The sequence below is a fragment of the Amyelois transitella genome, chromosome 9 (assembly GCF_032362555.1).
Source record: "Amyelois transitella isolate CPQ chromosome 9, ilAmyTran1.1, whole genome shotgun sequence".
NCBI lineage: Eukaryota > Metazoa > Arthropoda > Insecta > Lepidoptera > Pyralidae > Amyelois > Amyelois transitella.
In genome coordinates this window covers 9,537,229-9,560,403 of record NC_083512.1, presented here as the reverse complement: position 1 = coordinate 9,560,403, position 23,175 = coordinate 9,537,229, and the positions used below count along the sequence as shown (strand labels likewise).

Below are 23,175 nucleotides of genomic sequence, written 5' to 3'. Positions count from 1 at the left end.
TTGGTGAATTAGTTTTGAAATTAATTGAAATGCAGTTTACTTTTTATTACCGTATGGTGTTATACAAAGCTACCGCATCAGAAATAAATTTTGGCGAATGGATAACAAATCTCAACTAAACAAAATATAAATGTCATGAAAAGAAAATGGGAAAACATAAATTTCAAAATTTAGAAATTGTAGTTCGAAACATACTTAAAATTAAAAGTTTCAATTATTCACTATGTCAGAAATCGTAACGACTGTAAGGCGCGCAACATCTTCACGAAAAATGATATATTTTCACCGAATCATCAAAATTTACAATCAGCGAATCTGGACATCACGTTCAAAACAAAACGGCCCAATCAAGACCACTATTCATTGTCATGTCAAAACGACAGCCACAACGGAGCATTCAACACAGAGTATAATACAACTAAATGACTAATCACACGAACCGTCGATTCGAGAAACAAAGAGGTGGATTTTTCACTAGCCAATTTCGCTTTTGACGTAGAAGAGTAGGTAGGGCGTGGCGGCGGACCTCATCTTGGGTTCTGAGGACAGCAGGTCCTCGAACTCCTCGTTGGAGATCGGCTTCACGAGCTCGTCGTCGCACGCCAGCCAGCCCGCCTCGGCGCGCGCGCGCGGCACGCAGCATTCTTTGGCGGCGCAACCTGAACGGAGAGACAAATTTTACTAAATAAATGTTAAAAACCTTCATGGTTTTGATTTCAATTACGCATTTAACTATATTATAACTAACAATATTTGTAAAATAAAGCGCGTTAATCCCGGTTACATCACTCAAAACTCCTCCAAAAACGCGCGCGGCGGCCTGCTGAACAGCGCGCGCATGAAGCCGGCCGCACACTACACACTAGCCACACGTACCGGCGGGCGCGCGCGGCGGCCTGCTGAACAGCGCGCGCATGAAGCCGGCGGGCGGCGCGGGCGCGGCGCCGGGCTGGCGCGCGCAGGCGGCGGGCGGCGGGCCGTCGCGCGCGTACGCCACGTAGTGCCCGCCCGTCAGCGTCTGCCCGAGGTGCATGATCACCGCCCACAGGATGTACCTGGAACGTTACCTTATTAAGTTATACAGGGTGACATTTAAAACGACTGCATCCTTTTAAACATAGACTATACCCATGCTTCTGAGCCGTTTGAGCCTATTTTTATTTAAATTAAACGTAATCATTTTCACATTAAAAAAACCCTCAAAACTACGTCACACGCTTTATTAAAGACCAATACTAGAAAAAGAAATTAAAACTAAACATGTAAATAAATGTCTGAAAAATAAATTATTATTCTAGTATCAAGATCAAGTAAAGTACAGAGTTGTCGAGATCGCTCAGCTGAATGAATTGTGTCGTTGACCTCTGAATCTTACGCGTCGCTTTTCAGCCGGCCGGGGCGATATGACGTATTTAGGATCGTGGATTTTGATACTTTTATTTTTTTTTTCGTACTTTCTGAAATATGAACCGATATTTTTTTTTTTAACGTTTTTAAATATCCTTAAGATGAGTATACTTAACAGTTAAATAGGGAAGATGCAAATATGATATTTATGAAAATTTTACGTATAAAATGTTAAAAAAATATAAAAGAAGAACTTCTTCAACGTTTTTATTTTAAATTATGTTGATTTTTAGCAATTATTACGAATTAAAATTACGTTAAACGAAATGCATTTCAAAACACCAATCAGCGTTCAGTGACGTCACTCGTGCTGTGTCAACTTTTAGAAGTTAACTTTGCGATTAATAGGCAGTAGTGCTTTATTTACGTATAATTTACGTTTTTAATAAAAATGGAAGTTAGATTTAATAAAACAGACTCCAAAAATTTACCAAAAAAAAATTTTTTGTGTTGAGTGCAGAGTTTTCAAGTGTAGAAATGAAAGGCACTAAATTAGTACGGTATGCATGAATGTTTTTAAACGTTGTTTGCATTTTATTCAGCAATTTCTAAACATAGCATTTATAATTTAGCTCAACGAGGGAATCTTACGGCGATAACGCAATCGGTTATGTGCAAATTAAAAGGGATGGAGATGGATTAATTATGTACAGTGAAAAGTCGAGTTACTCCAGAGCACAAAGTACCTACGAAAAGAAGGTTATCGTGTTACAGCTGTAATAAATGAAGCACAAAGCTTAGTTCTGTCCTGCCAATGCGAAGATTGTGCAGCTTCTGCAGGTCAAGTATTACGACATTAATGAATAATTAAACTGTTCAAAAAGAAGATTATTTTAAATGCTATGAGGTATTTATTATCATGACTAAAACTTTATCATATACAGGTGGGTGCAAGCATGCTGCTGCACTATTGCTATGGTGCACAGAAGGTCTGAGCAGCCTCCAATTACGTCCGTCACATGCTATTGGAAGAAGTCGAAATTATCTATGTGCTTCTGGAAAATCTGTCATAAAAGCCAAAGAAATGGGTCAAGTTTCAGTCAATCACAGTTTCTCTCAAGTAAGCAGCTTTTTTATTTAAAGAGATTGAAAAGAAGTTAAATGTGTGTTACAATAATAACTGCATATTTTTAGGTGGATATTTTATAAGAATTTGTAGATGCTGTCAATAAAAAAGATTGTCGGGGAAGTATTCTTCGCTACTTTCAATAAGACAAGCATTCATAAGGTGTTTTCAAGCTTGATTGGAAAGTCATGTCAAGCATTATCAAAGCAAATGACCACTGAAAAATATAAATATGGTATTTTCCACCACCAAACATCAAAGTGATTCACCAATGTGGTTTGAGTTGAGGTAAGTAGTAAGACTTCTAGCTTAGTTTTGTTTATTGTATTTATCACTAAAATACCATGAATAAAAAAAATATTTTGACAAAATAAACTCATTATCATACTCCCATAACATAAACTTGATTGGCATATTAGCTGTATATAAGTTTATTTTTCTATTTTACAGGTACGGCAGAATTACTGGCTCAACTCTTTATGAAGCCGCTCACTGTAGAACTATAAATGGTTCCCTTCTGAACACAATTATGGGAGAACATTCAAAATTTACTTCCATTGCGATGAGTAGAGGGAAAATACTAGAAAAAAAAGTTCTCAAAGTAGTAAGCAAGAAAGAAAAGGTAAGTTCGGTGGTTTTTGTTTGTTTGAATATTATGAATAAAAGAAATTTGTAATGTTTGGTTCAAGGCTTTTGTAGTACATAATTCATATTTTTGTTTCTGCAATTCAGATTGAAATTGAAGAAGCTGGACTACTTCTTAATGCCGAGTATCCTATTTTTGGAGCAACACCTGACGGGCTTACTGAAAATAGGGTACCGGACAATTTTTCAGATTGTGTTTAAAAATAATCTTTATTTATTTATATATCCATAAAAAATATTATTTTAAATAAATAAATCTTTTGGAGTATTTAAAAACGTCAAAAACGTAATTTATTTAAAATTGCCGCGAAAACAGCACTTTACGTCAATTCAGATCGCGTGACGTCAAATGTTTGAAAAACAAACTACAAGCCATATTACAAGTGATCAGTGCTTGGATAATTTAAGTATTTTCTCGCAGATCTAGAAACATGCAAAACCCATAAATATCTTACCTTTAAAATCATAGAAAAAAAACATGTGAAAATAACTTTGTAAACAATGAAACTAGTTTTAGGTTATGTTTTCGTTTGTAATTTCTTCAATCATTTCTGTTGTTAAGATAAACAAAAAGAGGTTGAAATACATATACAAATGTTTTCACGTTGCTAAATTCAGCAAAATAAAAGTGGCAAAGGAACTGCCGACCATGAAAATATCAATGTTTTGGGAGATTTCTATTGTCGGTTTGTAACCTTGTTCCATGATTTAAAGCTTGATAGGCGGCTTCAAGCACTTGCGACAACTTCTGTTATGAGTAAAGTCCTTCAATTCGTAACTAATTACGATTAAATATTTTTAGAAAAATGCAAATAAATCGTAGAATAACTCGAAATAACATACAAAGCAGTGTTGTTTACTTATCACTTATGACGTATGACGTCACTCACTGTGATTGGTGTTTGGGTTCTTACGCTGCACAGATAAAAAATATTGGATTTTTGCAACTTTATTTATTGATTTAAAATTATAAATCATTGTTATTTCTTAAAAATCTTTATTAAGTGATGTTCTTATATAACAAACTTTATTTTAAAACACAACTTAGATTTTTTTTCGATTACTGTCCGGTACCCTATTATACAATAGAAGTCAAATATCCTTCAACCGAAGCTGCCATACTTTCCTATGTGAAATACAATAAAATAACACCAAAATGTTGTGTGCCATATGATAACAGCATTGTATCTGTAATGAATATTGCAAAGAAATTCTGGATAGATGCTGTAAGTATTTCCGAAATTAAAAGATATATGTAATATATAAGCACATTTTTTTGTTTTTCAAATATTTCATAAATTTATTAAATAAAACTATGCTTCGAAAATATTGTTTTTTATTCAATTTTAATTAAAGGTGATTAACAAGTGCACAACAAATGATTATACTATAGTCTATTTGGGGTATGAGAAAATGATCTACACAGGCATTTAGAAACTTTGTTAAAGTAGATGGACACATAGGCACAAAACATGAGTCAACACGACTTTTTATCCGAATTTTTTCGGTATTATGTCTTGTGATCACTTGATGTGGATGGATATTCCATTTTAAATTATTACAAAAAACTTAGTGGAAAGTCGAGAAAATTTGCAATTTATGATAATCAACCAGTGTTTCCACTATAAAAATTTTCTTTCCCCATGCCTCAATTCCGATTTCCCCTTTTCAGAACTTTTTTCCCCTCAAAAATTATTTTGCTGTAGTTTTGGCACTTTTGTTGTAACTAAAAGTTTAATTTTTAAATATATTTTTTATAAATATATACGGGACAAATTACACTGATTGAGTTAGCCTCGAAGTAAGTTCGAGACTGTGTTACGAGATACTAACTCAACGATACTTTGTATATTTTATAATAAATACTTATATAGATAAACATCCAAGACCCAAACCAATCAGAAAAAGTTCTTTTCTCATCATGCCCTGACCGGGATTCGAACCCGGGACCTCTGGTGTCACAGACAAGCGTACTACCGCTGCGCCAAAGAGGCCGTCGATATAATTTTATATATAATAGAAATTAATATCTGATTACCTAAAATTTCCCCTTTTTCTTCCCCTCTGGACCCTGATTACCCCTGAAAAGGGGAATTTCCCCTCATTGTGGAAACACTGTAATCAACGAAGGCAAGCACGACCAGTGTCAGACACGTGTGACGTCATTGGAAGTGTAGGTCCGTTTTGGCGCGAAAATTTAAACGATCAGTTTAAAGCCGCATTTTTTTACGATAAATTAGATTGTTTTAATTTTTTTAATATGTTAAGACCTATTTTACATGGAATTCTTTAAAATGAAATCAAAACTAAAATTATTGCATGTTCCCTATTAATGCAGTTTAATTAAAAGTCACCCTGTAAGTATAGTTTGAATAAATCGGTATTAACATTTTTTTGGATAACTTGAAATTTAATACAGAATATGCGAGCATGCAACTGAGAGCATGCAATGACAGAGCTGTAGGTACAAATCTAAAAAAATAATTATTTCGATCATTTTGCTTCAACTTGAATATGTTCATGGTGTGTGCACAGAATTCATATACAAAGACTTTACCTTATTAAATTACTGGCGAAGTGACAATACTACATTGAACGGCCCATAGTCTAGATAGAAAAGGCGACCGTACCTATGCGTGGGCGCATGGTCGGGCGGCCGCTTGGCGCAGGCCTCGCAGAAGCACGGCATGAGCAGCGGCGTGGGCACGTGCCGCGTGATCTTCTCCATGCCGCCGCTGAAGCGCTTCAGCTGCAGCACCAGCAGCCGCGGCAGGCGCGAGTACGCCACGCTGCGCCGCGCCTCGTTGTAGCGGAGGCAGCGCTCGCACCAGTACTGGAAACATATGTATAACATACATATAATATGACCACGTCTATATCTCGTAGAAGACAGAGGTTGTAAAGACGACGTTCAGCTGTATGGCTTAATGATGGAATTGGCAATAAAATATTGACAGCTTACTAGCTCATCGCCTAAAAAAAGGATCCTTAGTTTATTAGCCTTTTCCGTGATTGACTTTTACAATTTGCATGGGCAGACGAGCAGCTCGCACTGGCAAAACCCGGACTCCTCTCCCGAGTAGTGAGGATGCAACCAGAACTGAAGCCAGGAGGATGAAAAAGAGGAGCAGCTGGCATACGCTATGTTTCTTTTTTCCACTACTATGCTTCCAATAAACAAGTTTTTTACCTTGTTCTGGTCCCGCAAGTACTCGCTAGAAAGGCACGCCGCCTTGAACGGCTCATCGTCCGTGGCATCTTCATCTCCCACCGGAACACACAGCTCGCATAGAGCTTCAGCTTTTTCAGTCACCGTCTCACATTCGAGGCACATCGTTCGGACCACCATTGTGCCTGTGAAGAAGTTATTATACAATGAATTATTACAATGTACCCACCGTATACTACCATATTATATAAAAAAAAAATCAAAAAATCTTTGTTTTTCTCTTCTTATACTTCATAGCAGAAGAACATTAGATCCGTGTTTTGGTGGGCAAGTAAAACTAGGAGTTTCTCACATTCCTTATATCTAAACATTTGTGTTCTACATTGGCTTTGGTTATTGTCTATGCTTTGTGTAAAAGCCAGAAACATTGTCATAAAAATCTACATAATCTACATAATACACATTTTTGAGAGGCGAGTAATTCTTGTCACTCGCTTTGAACGCCTTGCGATTAAGCTATTTAACTTTAAGTTTTAATAGTTTGCTATGAATTCACTTACTTTCAAAGTCATCAGTGACGAAGTCCCACCCAGGCCTCTCATTTCTAAGTAATTCCGCGGGCGATGGCGCCCTATCTTCAGTAGGCGAGTGATTCTTGTCACTAGCTTTGAGCTCCTTATGTTTTAACGAAGACTTAAAAACATTTTTCTATAAATTTACTTACCTTCAAAGTCATCAGCGACGAAGTCCCACCCAGGCCTAGTCCTCTCATCTCTATGTAACTCCGAGGGCGATGGCGCCCTTTCTTCAGTGGGCGAGTGATTCTTGTCACTAGCTTTGAGTTCCTTGCGTTTCTTCCACGACTTGCGAAGGTTCCCCAGCGTGGGTTTACCACCGTCGCCGTCCAAGCTTGGCTGACGGCCGATGCCGTTGCTGTAAGAAGTGATATGTCAAAAACATAAGACATCAAAAACAAATTGATTTATTCACATTACTGACGTTAACGTAACGTGTATCATCAGCGTCTACCTAGAATTGGGGTTAAGTTATACAGAACTTATGGAATAGTAAAGAAAAATTGTAGGAGTCGACAATTCGGCAATTGCCGAATCAAAGGTCAGCCAAACCTAAGCCTGTTAAGAAGCAAAAAATACTGAATCCTTGCTATAGATTTCTACCCAAAGATAAAAGTATTTGTAAACATTGATTCACGGGTTTATGTAGTAGAGAGAGTGAAAGTAAAATCATTGTAATTTTTTTTAATAATCTATGTAGGCTTGTACTAAGCAACAGTTTAATTAGCATTTAAGTTAATTTTGTATTATTATTAACCCGTAAGTCTTCTGAAAAAAAAAAAAAAAAATACCTGTCAGGCTCGAGCCGCGCTGCGCGTGCGGCGAGCGCGCGGCACGTCTCGCGCACGGTGTCCAGCACGCACACCAGCAGCTCGTGCGCGTCCTGTTGCCGGTTGCCTGAAATGGCAAACAAAAATGGTAACAATTCAATAATACTGTGCACTTAGGAGATATCTAAAGAAGTACTGCCACTTCGCCTTGGGTAGTTCACCCAGGTATGACCTGGGCCGACTGTACAAATATAGAGTGGGCTACAATAAAAATTTAAGAATAAAGACTGTAGTACCGTATGTAGTACTGTACATAATTAATAATGATGAAAAAAAATGTGAACATGACAAATAAACAAGAGTTTCTTGAATGAAATACATTTCCGAGCACTGCGAGACAGGCCTCTTTCCCAAAAGGTTGAAAATCACACTTTTGCACAAATTTTTTTTAGAACTGTCTATTTCTTAATGGACCTTTTTTGTGTGCACTTAGAATCTTTAATTTTAAAGTTAGGAAGGAAATCGTCCACCACATACGGTTCAGCACTTGCATCCGTCGAGCTTCTATTTAGACATTAATTATTGGATATCCTAGGAGATTGCAATTATGAATTTTCTATGAAACTTACCTTCAAAAGTGGAGTTAACATCCCTTAGCGCCGCTAGAAAAGCGTCCGCCGCAAATGGTTCAGGACTGGAGTCCGCTGAGCCACTATTGAGACATTTGCTCTCCCCCGCCCGAAGGTTGAAGTAAGTTTCGTGGAGTTTCTCCGTTGCTATCTGGTGTCAAAACATAGATATATAATAACAAGAGTACGCCCGCGAGTATCAAAACTTCCTCGCGGGAATTTCGGGAATTGCCCTCTCTTGTCCGCCCCTAAACCAAATAGCCTAAAATACCCTGATAACAAAGTATGAAAAGCCAATCGAAACACAAGGGTAACCGTCAAATTAAGGTCATAAATAAATGGAATTTACCTACTGTCCAACTAACTGAAAAGAAAGTAAATTAATTATACAATAATGACATTTGAACATAAAGTGCCCTTAGACAAATTGATTTTTGGTGCATTCAGTGTTAGACATTTGGGCTAAAAGTCTTATTTTATACTATAGCTAATTAAATCTGTACAAAATTTGTATATCGCAAAATTCTTTGGCGATTGTCAACTCATTTAGTCAATGAATTATAACCACCTTGTCATTACAAATTGCTTAAAATCTAGATCAATATTTATGTAAAAATGGGGGCATCAGAATTAGATAACTCATAATATTTTGATAAAAAATTATCATTTGACAACTTGTTTGCGTTATCAGATGAGATAATAATAGCTATGACTTATATCAAGTGGAATATTATACGGAAAAGTGAAGGCCTATCATAAGATTAACTGGTAACAAATATGAGCATCATTAGTTGCTAATTCATGCAATAAATAAATGGATGAATTTTGTTGATACTCCACAGTGTAGACTGCGATAGATTTAAAAGATGTAAGGATTTCAGTAAAAAAAAAACCGAGAGCAGTAAGACGAGCAACTACACAGTGTAAATATGTACATTTTCATGTAGTAAGTAAAATTCCCGATCAGTCAGTTTTGATGGGAAGAATTTGTTCTGATTGGCTTGTATCTTGGATGTTAATTTATATAAGTATTTATTATAATAAATAACTTGATCTCGTAACACTTGAAAGTCTTGAACTTACTTTGACACAAACTCAATCTGTGTAATTTGTCCCTTATATATTTATTTATTATTTATATGCCAGTAATTGGTATATGTTGTTGACCCACGTAACATTATTAATGCTTGTAAAGAGATTTTCTTATATAAAGGGCTTTGAACCACAGGCACTAAACATTTCTGTCAACAAAATATCCCTGACCTGTATTTTGCTTTTCCCCGAACTATTATCAGACTGGCCCAAAGACAACAGGTCCTTGCTGCTCCACGACCTAGCGCCGGAGGACGCCAGCCCCGCGGCGCTCCTGCCGAGGGAGGAGCTCTTCTGCCGGATGCTGCCCAGCTTCTGTTCAACGCTGGCCAGGTCTGATACCAAGTGATGAAGGTTGTGGAGGAAGCGGGGAGCGTATCTGGAAAATTTACATTAAATTATATTTAAAACGTGACTCATAAGTATCAATGTTACTTGATAAAATATCTCTTTCATATTCCCTATTTCCATTGAATTCAGTGTCTCCAAAGACAGTTTGCTGGGAAAGAGATTTTTATAAATAACTTAGCACCAACACATTATCACAAGAATAGAGTGGTCCATATCCTAATCCACATGGCCAATCAATCAATATCTTGTCGGTCAGTTCTGGTTACGTCGTCACTGCTCTGGAGGAACGCTGGGGATGCGCTTTAGACCATAGTCCTGAATTTGCTAAGTCAGGTCTATACCCGAAGCAATTTCCAACTGACCATGTCAACCTAAAGATCATATATAATAATATATAGAATCATGGTTATATCTCCTGCATGCAAAAATATCCAATAAAAGCAGAAAGAGCTCACCTTAAAGTATAAAGCACACTATTAAGAAAACATGTGTTTCCAAGATTGGAGAGTGTCGCAATAGGGGTCTTTCTTTGGATGCTCCCTGCATACTGGCTGTCCGGTGGGTGGTGGCCATTCAACATGGCAGAGCTGGCTGGTTTCAGCTCAGCTATTATTAACTCTGGATCGATAATTTTTTCTGAAAATTTAATTGTTAGTTTTAAGTTGCCTGCTTTATAGAACCCTTTATCTGTTTCCTAAAAATATATTCTTTAGTAAACTTTACACTTGCAGCCTCTTACAATTAGAACCTCAATTTCATCATAAAGCCATACAGTTGAATGTGGTCTTTCAGCCTTATTTGAAACTCTTGGCATGACTGCAAGGGCTAAACATACATACATATAATCATGTCTTTATCTCTTATAAGGTAAACAGACCCAACAGTCTTGAAAAGACTGAAACATGTTCAGTAGTATCTGTAACGCCATGTATAGTAGACATACAATCAAAATAGTGATAGGTTTAGAGCACTTCACCTAAGAGAAGTCATTTAACAGATTAACATTTACAATATGTATACATGGAAAGGGAAGCAGCTGGTGCACACGGTTTCCCCTCACTACCAGATCAGCATGGTAGCTTCTACTATTCCTTAAGTTGCCATTTACAACATTCTTGGAAAAGAGATGAAGTGGTGATATAATTTTTTCTGACCGTGGCACATCTTTCTTATCTCTTTTAGTATTGACAAAATATTTATATCCAAACCTTAGTTACAATCTATCTTATGTATGCTGGAAGGATGAAGATAACTTATTTTAGAATGCAGGTAGATTATATAGTTAAAAAAATACCTGTCTTGTATAGAAATAGGGTGACCTGTTTGTAATAAAAAATATTGAATTGTAGGTACTACTTATGATTGCAGATACATATATCACAGTTTTTGACAACAAAACTGTGATGGGTACTAATAATATTTGATTGATTTATGTACCTAATAAAGTTGTACGTAATAAAAATAACATAATTATCATTCAACATATCTTACCTTTATTTATTACAATTACTTATTTAATAAAACTGTTTGTAATTAATTAATTATGATTTTTTTGTAGTTAATGGCACTTTTTAAAAAAAATATGTACAAATAACAGGTTTCTTTTGGGTACTTTTACGTGTACATAAATAAATAACCATACCTGATAATGTGGTCGCTAAGGTGAGAGGTTTGAGTTTCTTGGCTGCACTCAAAGTATTATTATAGGTGCCGTTCATAGGTCTTTTGAGTGGCTTATTTTCCTTATTACAGTTAATAGAGAGCTTTAAAGGCGATGAAATTTTATTCAGGTCTTCAACTTTTCGTTTTCTGTTACTCAGTATAGCATTATTCCTGTTTAATGACAGAGATCTAGGTTTTTCAATACCCTTCTTTGTTTCCGGTACAGAATTAACTGGCATCTTCAGAATACCTGCAAAATAAATATTTATTGTAAGACGGAAACTCGAATTAGGGGGGCTACTTAGTAACTTTCCCAAGATATGTCAAGGATAACAGCAGAATATACGACTATTTATTGTCGGCTTACTTACGGGAAAGTCTTCATTAGTGTATTGACTTACATTATAGTGTAAGATAAATAATTCACACAAAAATACTAAGAAGAAATTAAAATTTGAGGATAGAAAACCGCGAACAAACCCATTCGAAGCTGTCGGCCATATTGAATTATTTGATTGATGTCGCTCCATTCCACTTCGACGTTACGTCAGTTTGTCAGAAAATGTTCGGATTGTTTGTTCTAGGTTGTCATTAACATAAATTTAATCAATAAAATAGGTACCTAATACTTGTAAAACGTCTTTTAAATTTAAAAAAATAAACATATAATAAAGACTTTAGTTTTAATTATTACATTAAAAATAAAATGAATGTAGTAGCGCCATCTATTGGTTCACGATTAATGACCTAAACGAAAGAAAATTGTTAGCGACCTCTTATGGTTACTAGTCATAGTTACCGCGTAATGTGCGCGTAATCTATTTAGTTCTAATGCTTATAGATGTCGCATCGCAACGAAAATATTTGAGAAAAACTTACTTACGTATATAAATAATTTCAGCATTTATCCGTCTACCAGGCGTCTAGCTAGCGCTTCGTCGACTCATTTGATAGGTATCTACTTATACTTACTGTCACATAATCACAGATATTAAAATATAGTTAATGTCTAAGGTTATTATATAATTAACAAGTGTGAATGGCAATTGAGGATACGAGTAAGATCACTACATTATTTTCCATGGATTTCGTAAAAGGCGACTTAGGGAGTACCTAATCGTTTCAAGTCCCTAGTGTAAATCCCTAATACATCTTTTACCATGATCCAATATGGAACCTCCCCTGAAAAGGTTGCGGTGGTCAGACGGGAGTCGAGTCGTGTAAAAACTTTACTATGGTCAAAAGAGATTATGGTAAAGAGGGGCTCTATTCTGAGCAAACCTGCTTCTGATGTTTTCTTGTGCTTGTGTGGGTATGGACTTTTGATAATAATCCACACAAGTATCAAACCTGTATGTAATGTAATTTACGATTCTATAAGCATTTTGTGTTTTTAATTTTTTTTACAATGGGACTGAAATGTCTTAAAGATAAGGAATTAAATAAAGATTAAAAAGAGGGGCTCCTCTCCGGAGAGTTTAGCATGACAGGAGGGACAAGGAAATGACAGCAGACAAAAATAACTATAAAATACCCTAGTCTTGTTTTTATCCCCCACGGGGTAGACAGAACCAACTGTCTCGCAAAGACTAAAAGACCACGTTCAGCTGTATGGTCTAATGTTGGAATTGCGAGTGAATTACAATTAATATCTAAACTTTAGCACAATACCTATCTATCTTTTATAAACAACCACTTCACATAAATTAATGGGAAGTCTTTAATTAAAATTTGTTAGAGATACCAATTGAAACTCTATTGAAGCTTTAGGATTGCAAGGTAAATATTTAACTACGTGACCCAGCACAGTACCTTACTGCGATAATTCGAATGCAAATTTCACCGACGCCATTTGTCCTTACGTCAATGTTAGCGGGAAATGAACGATAAACCTATAGTTATAATTCCATCGAGTTTAAAGGCAAAGTTATGCATATACATATAGATAACCGGCCTAAAGTAATAGAAACTTTTTCTTTAGTTAAAACGATTGCTGTTTTACTTCTGTGTTTCTATATTCTATAGCCGATATATTTAATAACTCGTGGGTGGTTCTTGTCTAATGTTATTTGTTTTTTTTAAATGAGTGATTCTACCTTTGGTTTTACTTTGCCATTTACCGAAAGCCTCTAAAAATATCACGAGTTTCCAAAGGAAATTATTATAAATAAAGAAATTGTATTGAGACTTCTTTGGATTGGAAGGCCGTGAAAAGATTTCCGTTGGCAGAGCGCGTGACATTTCTATTATAAGGCAAGCATTCATGTCTTGCCGTAATCAATTTATCCACTGAGCGTTGGGGATCCGATCCTGAGCAGCACTTAAACCTTTGGGTTCTTTTGTCCTTCCTACACAGAATCAGGATATTTACACGGGGACTGCATATAATTCAGAATGACTGATACCTGAAATACCTGAGCTTCTAGCAGAAACCAACTGAACACTTAATGTAGGTTGTGCTATTAGCTCTATATTATTTATAGTTTAAGCCCGATTTATTGTTAGGTCTATGAACAGTTCGAGGATATTGTTTTCTTAGAAGTTTAAAAGTAAGTGAGTTAATTATAAAAACTTCGCCTATCCATATCTTCCCCATGGATGTTTGTGAGTAAAGAATAATAATTAACTGATAATTGAGATTGCAATTGCAGAAACGTCGTTACTGCTAGCGTGGCGTAGTGACCCAAAATAAGTCTTGGCCTCCATAAATAGTTTATATTAAAAAAAAAATTACTTACATATTTTTTTAATTTCCTGCCACTGAAAACCATAAACAATGACATTGAAAGCTACGATCGCTAGGACCTTTTCAATTACGAATTCATTTCAACATAATGGTATGATTAAAAATGAACAGGCTCCAAATAAGCCGACTTCCATTTATTTCTTGGCTCTTTTGAAACCCTGAATACGACCATTTGTTGTATAGAATAAAGGCTCGGTTCCAATTTATTTAAATAAATACTTATGATAATAAGTACTTATTGGATTATTGTATGAAAATAAATAATGTTGGTTGAGTCTTGAGAAGCTCGTGACTTAAATTTGGTAATCTACCATTCGAAAGTTTTATGCGTTAAGTGCCTAGTTGCTAAACAATTTTTGTAAGAAATTGATGAATCATGTTTTCTTGGCATTCATGTCTCATGTCCATTCGCTCGTAAACATTTTCCAGAACTTTGCGGGTTCAGGTTCAACATTATGTTGTTTATGACATCCTAGATTTGTAGCTAAACTTATCTACTATGTTATCGCAATTTATTTTAATACTGTTTTTGTACTCAACAAAAACAAAGTTTAAGTTTATCTCTTGCGAGATGGCAACTTTGGCTATCAATTTGAGTAGGGTATTTACCTACGAAACTTAACCCATTTTCAGTGGTAGATCAACTGTTTCCATGCTGTGCCCGGGGCGAGTTTTAAGATGAGCGATAATTTTGGCGTCCCTTAGCGTGTCCCTATTAGTTTAATATATAAGAATTTAGCATGCTCAAGCTAGTAACACTAGTAATAACTTACCTATTACATTTGAAGTCTAGGTACTCGTCAGTACAGTACAGTAGGCCGTATAGATACCTACATCCAATGAATTGAAAATTAAGTTTAAATTTCATAAGTGCCTTGTGGTTCCCGGCACCAATAAAAATAAAAAAGAATAGGACCACTCCATCTCGTTCCCATGGATGACGTAAAAGGCGACTAAAGGATAAGCTTATAAACTTGGAATTCTTTTAGGTGATGGGCTAACAACCTGTCACTATTTGAATCTCAATTCTATCATTAAGCCAAACTGCTGAACGTGGCCTTTCAGTCTTTTCAAGACTCTTGGCTCGGTCTATCCCGCAAGGGATATATCATTCAGTAGGCTTCTAGTATGACGAGAAAGAGAGAGAGGTATATCATCTTATAATTAAATAAACATCCACGATTTTCCCAAGCCGAGGCGACGAAGTGCATTACTCGTATACGAATAAGAACGAATAAATTTTCAGTAACGCATTTTCCCGACCTTACTCGTACGTGTATTGTACGTCTTGTATTCTGTATACCTACTTACCTTGTAATAAGATACATTATATGGAGCAGCTACGCTACCAATTGAATTTTCCCGGCGTCATTCGATTGAGAAAAACACAATTCGCAATTTAAAGGCAAACTTAATAAGGAAAGTAGATTATGAAGGAAAATACGCTTTGAAAGAACAATTATTTAGGACTACAGGCCGCCCGCGACTTCGTCCGCGTGGAATCAATGCCGCGGGAACTCCGAGATAAAAAGTAGACTATATGTTATTCTGGGTCTTTAGCTACTACCTACATACCAAATTTCATCGTAATCGGTTCAGTAGTTTTTGCGTAAAAGAGTAACAAACATCCATACTGACATATATAATATTAGTAGGTACGATCAAAGGGCAGAATTATTCATACGGAGTTTAAGTGAATTGAAGGGCTAACTGTAACATTAAATTTGATATAAATTAATTAAATTCTAATATTCTTTACCTTATTCTAATGAAAGTCGATGAAGAGAAAGACGTACGAAACTTTTTTTAAATATCGGATACCTACTTACTTTAAACCACTCAGCGACAGATGGTATTTCTGCCACCATTTTGAATTTAAAAATTACAAAAGATTAATGTCTATAACCTAGTTTCAATTACAGAAACGTTACCTTAATTATTCCGATTCCTGTGGTCTTTATTCATCTTCAGTAAGTGGTACACTTTTGGTGGCCGAGCACACCTGTTATGCATTTAAGAATTTTTCCATTCTATTATCCTCTTCGCTTTGAAAGCTTCGGAAAGTTTTCCAATCTTCCCAACAATACCTTTTACTTATCTCATGTCCGACCTTAACTCCATTTCACAACAGCCTGTCGTAAAAGTTGTAAGTGTCAAATAGGATTAAGTCCGCCGAAATTTGGTTTAAAGATCCTAAGCCTTAAATGGAACAGAGAAAAATCTAGTGTAGTAAACATTTTTAATTTTGATTTTTACATACATACATACTAAAATGAAATACTTATTATAAGTAACCAGTAAACATTCCTATGTAAATATTTATCATTTAGTTTATTTGATAAGAACATTCTTTCCACTTGAGATTTTTCATCAACATGGTGACAGGGTGTCTACTAACCCTTAATTCTTGTAATGTTATTTTATGACTGATCCATAATTAACTTCAACCTACAAATGTCACGTAATAATAGAAAAGAAACTGCTTAAATTTCATTACTAAATGCGGAAGTGCCGCGAATCCATATTCATGAAGTTTTGTTAAACAAAGTAACTTCCTAAAACCATAATTTTGCAGCAGTCTCGACACGAGAAATTAAACCCACTTGCGTACTTATCCACCTCAGATTAAGATGCGCATCAGCGTGTCGGGAACGATACCCTTTTTATTTAATAATTAATTACTTAACAAGAGAATTGTTATGTTTTAAAGAGCTTGCATGAAGAGAGTTATGAATGGAGTATACAGACAATTTCTGCCTATCTCACCGGATTTTATATTAGGATTAATTTTACTCCTTCCTTCCGATAAACCATTAAAATATAAATTTTATAAATAAAGAGACAATATTCGTAGTTAATAATAGGTATTATTAGTGTGATGAAATGCTTTTATTAAATTTTACCCCTCTAATCTTTAAGCGTCTGTGTTCCTGCGATGGTAACGAACATTATGCTGAAAATTCCAGAACAAAGGTACATCAACTTTCGCAATATTTTCTTAAATTTTCTTTAAAAATATGTTTAAAATTTTGAAATCCATTAGAAGTATTTACTTCCTACATACTTACATGAAATCAAGGCCTAGCAAGCATAAATAACACGTTACCACGCGATGCGAAAAAATATGCAAGGTTTTTTTTTCTTCATTCACATTCATTAATCTTTTCATGCAAGATCGTCAGTTTATGGAAGGTAATGTTAATGTAATGTACATTTATAAGCTTAGTAGATTTCATCCGCGGCTAAACCCGCATGACCGTTGGCTCTGTTTACTCCGCAAGGAATATAGACGTGACTATATGTAAGTATGTATGTATCTCATTTTGAAAAATCAAACTCGTTCTCTCTAAGTAAGAGTACCTAAAAAAACTTTCTATGTAAGCATGTTTGTGTGCGTTTGTGTATAAACAAACAATGTACATTATAAGGTGTCCATGCAGGCCTGGTAGCTAAGAAAAACTACTTTGCAGATAGTAAAAGTCATCCAGGGAAATTTTTATAAATATAAGATTTTTCTTTTAAGCGATGGGCTAGTAACTTGCCAAATGAATCTCACTATCTCCACGCGACCTTTGAGTTTTCAATATTTACTAGGGCTCTGTTTACCTTGTATGGGATAAAGACGTGATATACCTAATGTTTAACATGTGTGTTGTTGGAATAAAATATAAGGCAGTATAGCAGTAACTGTATGAATACAGTACTATGTAGGTCTGAACCTCAAAGTTTTTATTGATTTCTAACAATTCTATAGCAATTGTTTCTCTAAGCTTTTATCAGGCGGGAACTTCATAGTTTCTAGTTAGAAAAAGTAGTTTTGTTATGAACAAGTTCAGTGAAAGGTATCTGGAACAGAATCCAACTAAGTAGTCGAAGTATTATCTTAGTTTGAGAGGTTTTCGACTAAAGTCGTCGGTGGTCGGTGGTTAAAACGCGTGATGCGCATAAAGGTCAAGGTTCGAATCCCATTCCCTTTTTATATAATTTTCATGCCTTTATGTACTAAAAAATACTTATATAGATAAACATCCAAGACCCAGGCCAATCAGAAAAAGTCTTTTTCACATCATGCCCTGGCCGGGATTCGAACCCGGGACCTTCGGTGTCGCAGACGAGCGCACTGCCACTGCGCCGCTGAGGCCGACATACTATAATGCAATTTGGTTGGTTTCAGAGTTCCTGTACCAGCTGCCTACCAGTCTGGCCAGCCTCCTGCCGGCTACCAGCTAGTTCCCTCCAGACGCTTGCTCCACCTCCGGCTGACGAGCAGTCGAATTTCCTGGAGGGAAATTCTTGCTTATGGGAGGGGTGTATGACATCGTGCCGCAGCGGTATCCGTTATTCCTCTCTTCACCACTCGGGGGACGCAATATTAACGCGTGCGTTCTGAATCTTCGCGTTTGGTCTACTTCAGCGATCACTAAGCTAAGAAATTAAGTAGCTCGCTATCTTCAGGCGGCTACTTGCTGAATCGCGTGTCTAAAGCTAAACCCACGACCTCGTAAAAATTGTAAAACTTGCCCTAATAAAGTTTGTAGTTATTCTATGCATTTCTTTATTTTCTTTCATCACTCTTACCTGCGGCGTTTAACCTAAACGTCACAATATATATTAAGCCTTGCAGTACTCTCTACGACTTAAAACTCGTTGCCAATGTGGGCTTGGACTCGTAAAGCTAAATTGAGCTATAAATAAAGTACATTAAGACTAATTTACTTCTATAGAGAACTTTAAGAGGTGTTTTACAAATGGACTGTTTCACTGGCAATAATTTATTCTTAATAGTAATGTATTAATTAGAAATAAACAAGTAAAGTTCATTTGTTAATTAGACATAAACCATGTCACTTCAATATTAATAGATAAGATTTTATTAAAAAATAAAAATTTACTGTTATCTGTTAACTACTTGCTCTATGGACTCCATTTTAACATAATATTATGCTTATAAACTATAATAAATAACTTTAATGCTAAAAGCATTCTCTACCAGTCAAGTCAATAAAAATGTATCGTGTAGAAAGTCAAAAATGGCAAACAGTTAAAAGATGGTGTCAATTTCAGATCGAAATATAAAATAATCAAAAAGTTTACAGCTGTCGCTCACATTGTAAGTGATGTAAATAAAAACACGATTTGAATTATACAATCTTTATTTATACAAATTCACACAGATCTGCCTTAAATTTAATAATAATAGAATGTTTTTTAGTGTGACATAAAAATATCATTCATAGCCCTCAATATTTACAGTGGTAGAAAGCGATGTTTTTATTTTTTATATGTAGAGTATTTACAAATATTAATACGAGTATATCGTTTATTTTCTATAACTATATTTGTTATTTTCTCAGTTAAGAGTTATTTTACCACAGTTTTAACCACAGATATAAAATAATTATCTTTACAATTCACTATGACATTTCAGCTAAATCTAAATATCTTGTTAAATATCAAATGATCAGAATATTTTAATGCAAGTAAAGCCCCAGACCTTAAGCTTGTATACATACATAACACAGATTGAACTAGCCATAAAGTAATAAAATCGTACCTGTTTCAAGCTATCTGGGTTCGATTCCCACTGCGACCATCTATCAATGACTCTTTTGTGTATTGCGAACCTACATTTGTTTGAATGTTAACCGACACTCTTAGGACCGCGGTGAGGGAAATCAGCATGTTGAAACTTGCAGGGCTAGAAAAGTTATTTGCGTTTTCAATATTTTTTTTTATAATGATAGAACAAGAATGCAAGCTCAAATAATCAGGAAGAATAATGAAGGAACTTAGCTAAGAAGTTTGAAGGAAATACACTGACTTTTTGCAGACACACCTAATTTACGAAAAAATTAAATTAACTGGTAACATGAATGGACTTGGGGTAAAATAACTGTAACTGATAATCTCATACAAATTTTATGATACAACTATTTACAGCATTACCATACAATTTTTCAAAATCAATATATTTTTTTTTTCTTTGGATCGAGTGGATTCTTATTCCGGCACATCCTGATGATTTAGTAATTAAGATACGATCTGAATAACGACTAGGAATAATGGGTTAATGCGCATTGCCAGCATAGTTTTTTTTTAATCAGGTGATTAACCTTTATTTTGGCAAGGAACCTATATATCTATAGATAAATTAAAATATATTAAACAAATAATATTTTCCAATGGAGTCGAAATCAAGAAATCGTTTGTTATACTGGGCGGGCAAGGTTCAACTGGTAAATACAATGAAAAAAAACAGACATAAATATAAATTATGATAAAAAAGCGCTGTATAGGTACTGCGCTAGTCTAATAATAATTATATGGTACAAAATTAAGAACAAGAAGATTCATTATTAATTCTTCTCAAAGTATAAAGCACCTAGAACTTAATTTATCAAGCGTTTAAACCTGTAAAAGATTGTATCTTGTAAATGTAAAGAGATTTTAGATTGACATAGTAAATTATTTATGAATATTTACAAGACTCTTATTAATATTTATTCAGTTGTGTAGATGACAATATAATATAAAACTTTTTAATTCTACTTCATGCCAATCAGGATTAACTACAAATTAAGTCAAATCTGAATTTCTGTACTTGGAAAATTACCTTATGAGATAATGACCTTAATATTAAACATTTACATTATAAGCTCATTAAGCTTGTAAACTAATTAAACTATAATTTCTGAATAAAAAAATGTCACTAAAAATTAAAGAGGAACTAATAGGTACTTGAAAATAAGCGCTTGGTCCTCTCGGAAAAAATATTTTCACTTAACCTTTATCTAAACCCTGATGTTGAACAATTCTATACAATCCTTAGATTTTTATACAAAAAAATATCAAAGCGTATTAGCTAAAACGTAACCTATACATATTTCCGTTAATTTTAAAACGCGGAAAATTTTGAAAAACGAATTATACACATTGGCTTCTTGTCGGCCAATGAGCTCAAGCGTACAGGTCTTGCGGGGTGGGGGGGACGCGCGGGGTGCGGGACGCGCGTCATATCCATGTGCGTTCAACTCCCGTGTGCACGTCATTCGCTCCGCATTCGTTATGCGGTGCCGACGTGCCACGCCGCTGTCAGGCGCTGCTCATCAACGTGTTGTTGTACGTGCTATGCATCGAGATTCGGATCGTGCCTGCCAAGAACGATCATCTAGTCAAGTCAGTACACTAACGCAATCAGACTAGCATGCGACTCCTGTCTTATTTGGGAGCTTGCCATTAAAAAGCAGACGCTAATTCAAGCTGTTTTATTCCTAGAAGACAGCTTAGATCAAATATAAGCAAAAGGAGAAAAAGGATTGGAGAGGTAACAAATACTACTTAACAATTGACTACAAAGAGTCGAGCCTAGCTACAAAATTTAGTTCGAAGCCAATACAGGTGGTGCCACGAATAATCGTTTCCATGAAACATTGAGAAAATTAAATTATCAAGATTTATTAATGTCCCAGGATATCACCTACTTGTGAATTTTATTTGCATGCAGCAAGTGGGGGGAGCCGGGTGGCTTTTTGATGAATTTTGTCGTTTTGGTGGTCACCTTGAATATACCTATGAAGAAGAATAGTCCCATCTATGATAATGTACAATTTCTGAGTCACAAGTTGGAAATGAAGGGATGTTAAATTGCCAATAGAAAATAAAAGGTGTGCAACAGAAAAGATGGAAAACTAATAGGATATGTGCACTGAAATGAAAATAAATGCGCTAGACACTTGACAAAATGCTGGAATTTTGAAATGGCAAGTATTTGCGCATTCCCTTCGATTAAACGAACGTCATTAATACAAAAATTTTGACTACATAATCTGTCTTAGACACTTTAATTTCAGAATATATGTTTATATACATTAAGGTCTTGTGAGTGTCAGTATTTACAACAGACCGACAGAAAAATAAAATTTTAATTGAACTTGACAACGTCAAACTGAAAGAACAAAAGACGACACGCGAAGCAATGTTCCTCTAATTCCAAGGCAAATCTAACTAGTGACTCTCTAACTAAAAGCTGATTCATCACAAGCATTATAAACTTACTTGTACCATTCTTCCTGGAGGGAGAAATCGAGCGAACGGATCTGTCCATACGATCAGCTCCAAATGGCCTATGCCTGCTTAGACCACCTCCTCCAAACGCACCACAACACCAGAAGAACTGCTTGAACCCACGTCTAAACCTGGTCCGAGAAGGTAAATCATTAAATACTCATCCGGTTTCGTCATACTCGTAATGGACTTGACCTTTCATCAATAAGTCATCTAAGTACATATATAAAGATTACAGGTAGGATTACATAACTTATCTCATGACATGGGGTATAAATTTTGTTTCTTGAACAAGATTTCTTGCCCAAATTGATAAAATACGTGTGAAATTAAATTGAATTACATTTTTAGAAAACTAGTTAGTTGCTTCCTTTTATCTCAAGAATATACTACATTACTTTTAAATTTTATTATGAAAATTTACTAGTATTGTAACCTCTTTGTAATTAGGAGTTTGTTAAAAATAATAAAGAATATACTAACCTTTAAAACGCACAACGAGATGTTATATGATCTTTCTAGGCCAGTGTACCCTTAGATATATGATCTTTTTAGGCCAGTTCGGAAATTACAGAAGTACCTAATATCTTTATGTAGATAAGTTATGAAAAGGAAAATATTATGCGGCCGGACCGGACGCAGCTGGCGAAAATCTCAAAACCTCAGCGATAGAAACAATTTCACATGTTTCCAAATCCAGAAATAACATACGAGTAAAAAGCCTTGACATTATAAATCAAAGAGTGCTTATTTATTCACTTAGAAAAATGAAAAGCATTTCCAGCTACGCATATTTATTAACTTCATTGAGACTCATTTACTTTGAATAAGCTAACTTCCTTAATGTCTTGCTGTAGTATTCACTTCAGTTCTGTAGAGTACTAGCTTTTAGTGTCGTTCAATGATTTTTTTGTTGGAGTGACTTTGAAACTTCTAAATGGATATTAATTAAAACAAACTTTGAACTAAGACTGATTGGATTTACTTTGATTGAAGGTT

The 23,175-nt window shown here is 35.3% G+C and overlaps 3 protein-coding genes across 9 annotated transcripts in view; 1 reads left to right on the top strand and 2 right to left on the bottom strand.

Moving 5' to 3' along the window:
- LOC132902072 (uncharacterized) overlaps positions 1 to 23,175 on the top strand; it is a 133,804-nt gene that overhangs the window by 5,976 nt on the left and 104,653 nt on the right. The window contains exon 2 of one of the 2 annotated variants that reach the window (XM_060945829.1): positions 18,287 to 18,604. The exons of the other annotated variant lie outside the window; for it this stretch is intronic. Coding sequence (XP_060801812.1) covers positions 18,287 to 18,428 — 142 coding nt within the window. The 3' untranslated portion in view covers positions 18,429 to 18,604. Of the gene's footprint in view, positions 1 to 18,286; positions 18,605 to 23,175 lie in introns of those variants that run through there. 2 annotated transcript variants of the gene reach the window in all.
- On the bottom strand, positions 270 to 11,906 carry LOC106142790 (ubiquitin carboxyl-terminal hydrolase 1). Of its 3 annotated transcripts, none has more exons than XM_060945782.1 (11): positions 11,847 to 11,906; positions 11,347 to 11,616; positions 10,160 to 10,340; positions 9,525 to 9,732; positions 8,262 to 8,412; positions 7,654 to 7,759; positions 7,012 to 7,220; positions 6,309 to 6,472; positions 5,749 to 5,951; positions 877 to 1,055; positions 270 to 659 (listed from the first exon to the last, which is right to left on the bottom strand). In XM_060945782.1, the coding sequence occupies exons 1-11, from the start codon at positions 11,848 to 11,850 to the stop codon at positions 475 to 477; spliced, it is 1,860 nt and encodes a 619-aa protein (XP_060801765.1). In that variant the 5' UTR covers positions 11,851 to 11,906; the 3' UTR covers positions 270 to 474. The 3 variants fall into 3 exon arrangements, with proteins under 3 accessions (XP_060801765.1, XP_060801767.1, XP_060801766.1); XM_060945784.1 differs by having other exon boundaries at positions 11,768 to 11,874; XM_060945783.1 differs by having other exon boundaries at positions 11,738 to 11,872.
- The window catches only part of LOC106142910 (tachykinin-like peptides receptor 99D), a 106,594-nt gene continuing 104,500 nt past the window's right edge, over positions 21,082 to 23,175 (bottom strand). Inside the window, exons 9-11 of one of the 4 annotated variants that reach the window (XM_060945826.1) lie at positions 22,168 to 22,307; positions 21,594 to 21,681; positions 21,095 to 21,263 (exon numbers count right to left, since the gene is read on the bottom strand). In XM_060945826.1, coding sequence (XP_060801809.1) covers positions 21,239 to 21,263; positions 21,594 to 21,681; positions 22,168 to 22,307 — 253 coding nt within the window. In that variant the 3' untranslated portion in view covers positions 21,095 to 21,238. Of the gene's footprint in view, positions 21,264 to 21,593; positions 21,682 to 22,167; positions 22,308 to 23,175 lie in introns of all 4 variants that reach the window. The other 3 variants (XM_060945827.1, XM_013344855.2, XM_060945828.1) reach the window with 3 other exon arrangements.

Coding starts and splice junctions, on each gene's coding strand:
- LOC106142790 (XM_060945782.1), bottom strand. Junction 9,733..10,159: donor AGTGTGCTTTATACTTTAAG/GTGAGCTCTTTC, acceptor TAAATTTTCCAG/ATACGCTCCCCGCTTCCTCC. Junction 6,473..7,011: donor CGTCGCTGATGACTTTGAAG/GTAAGTAAATTT, acceptor ACTTCTTCACAG/GCACAATGGTGGTCCGAACG.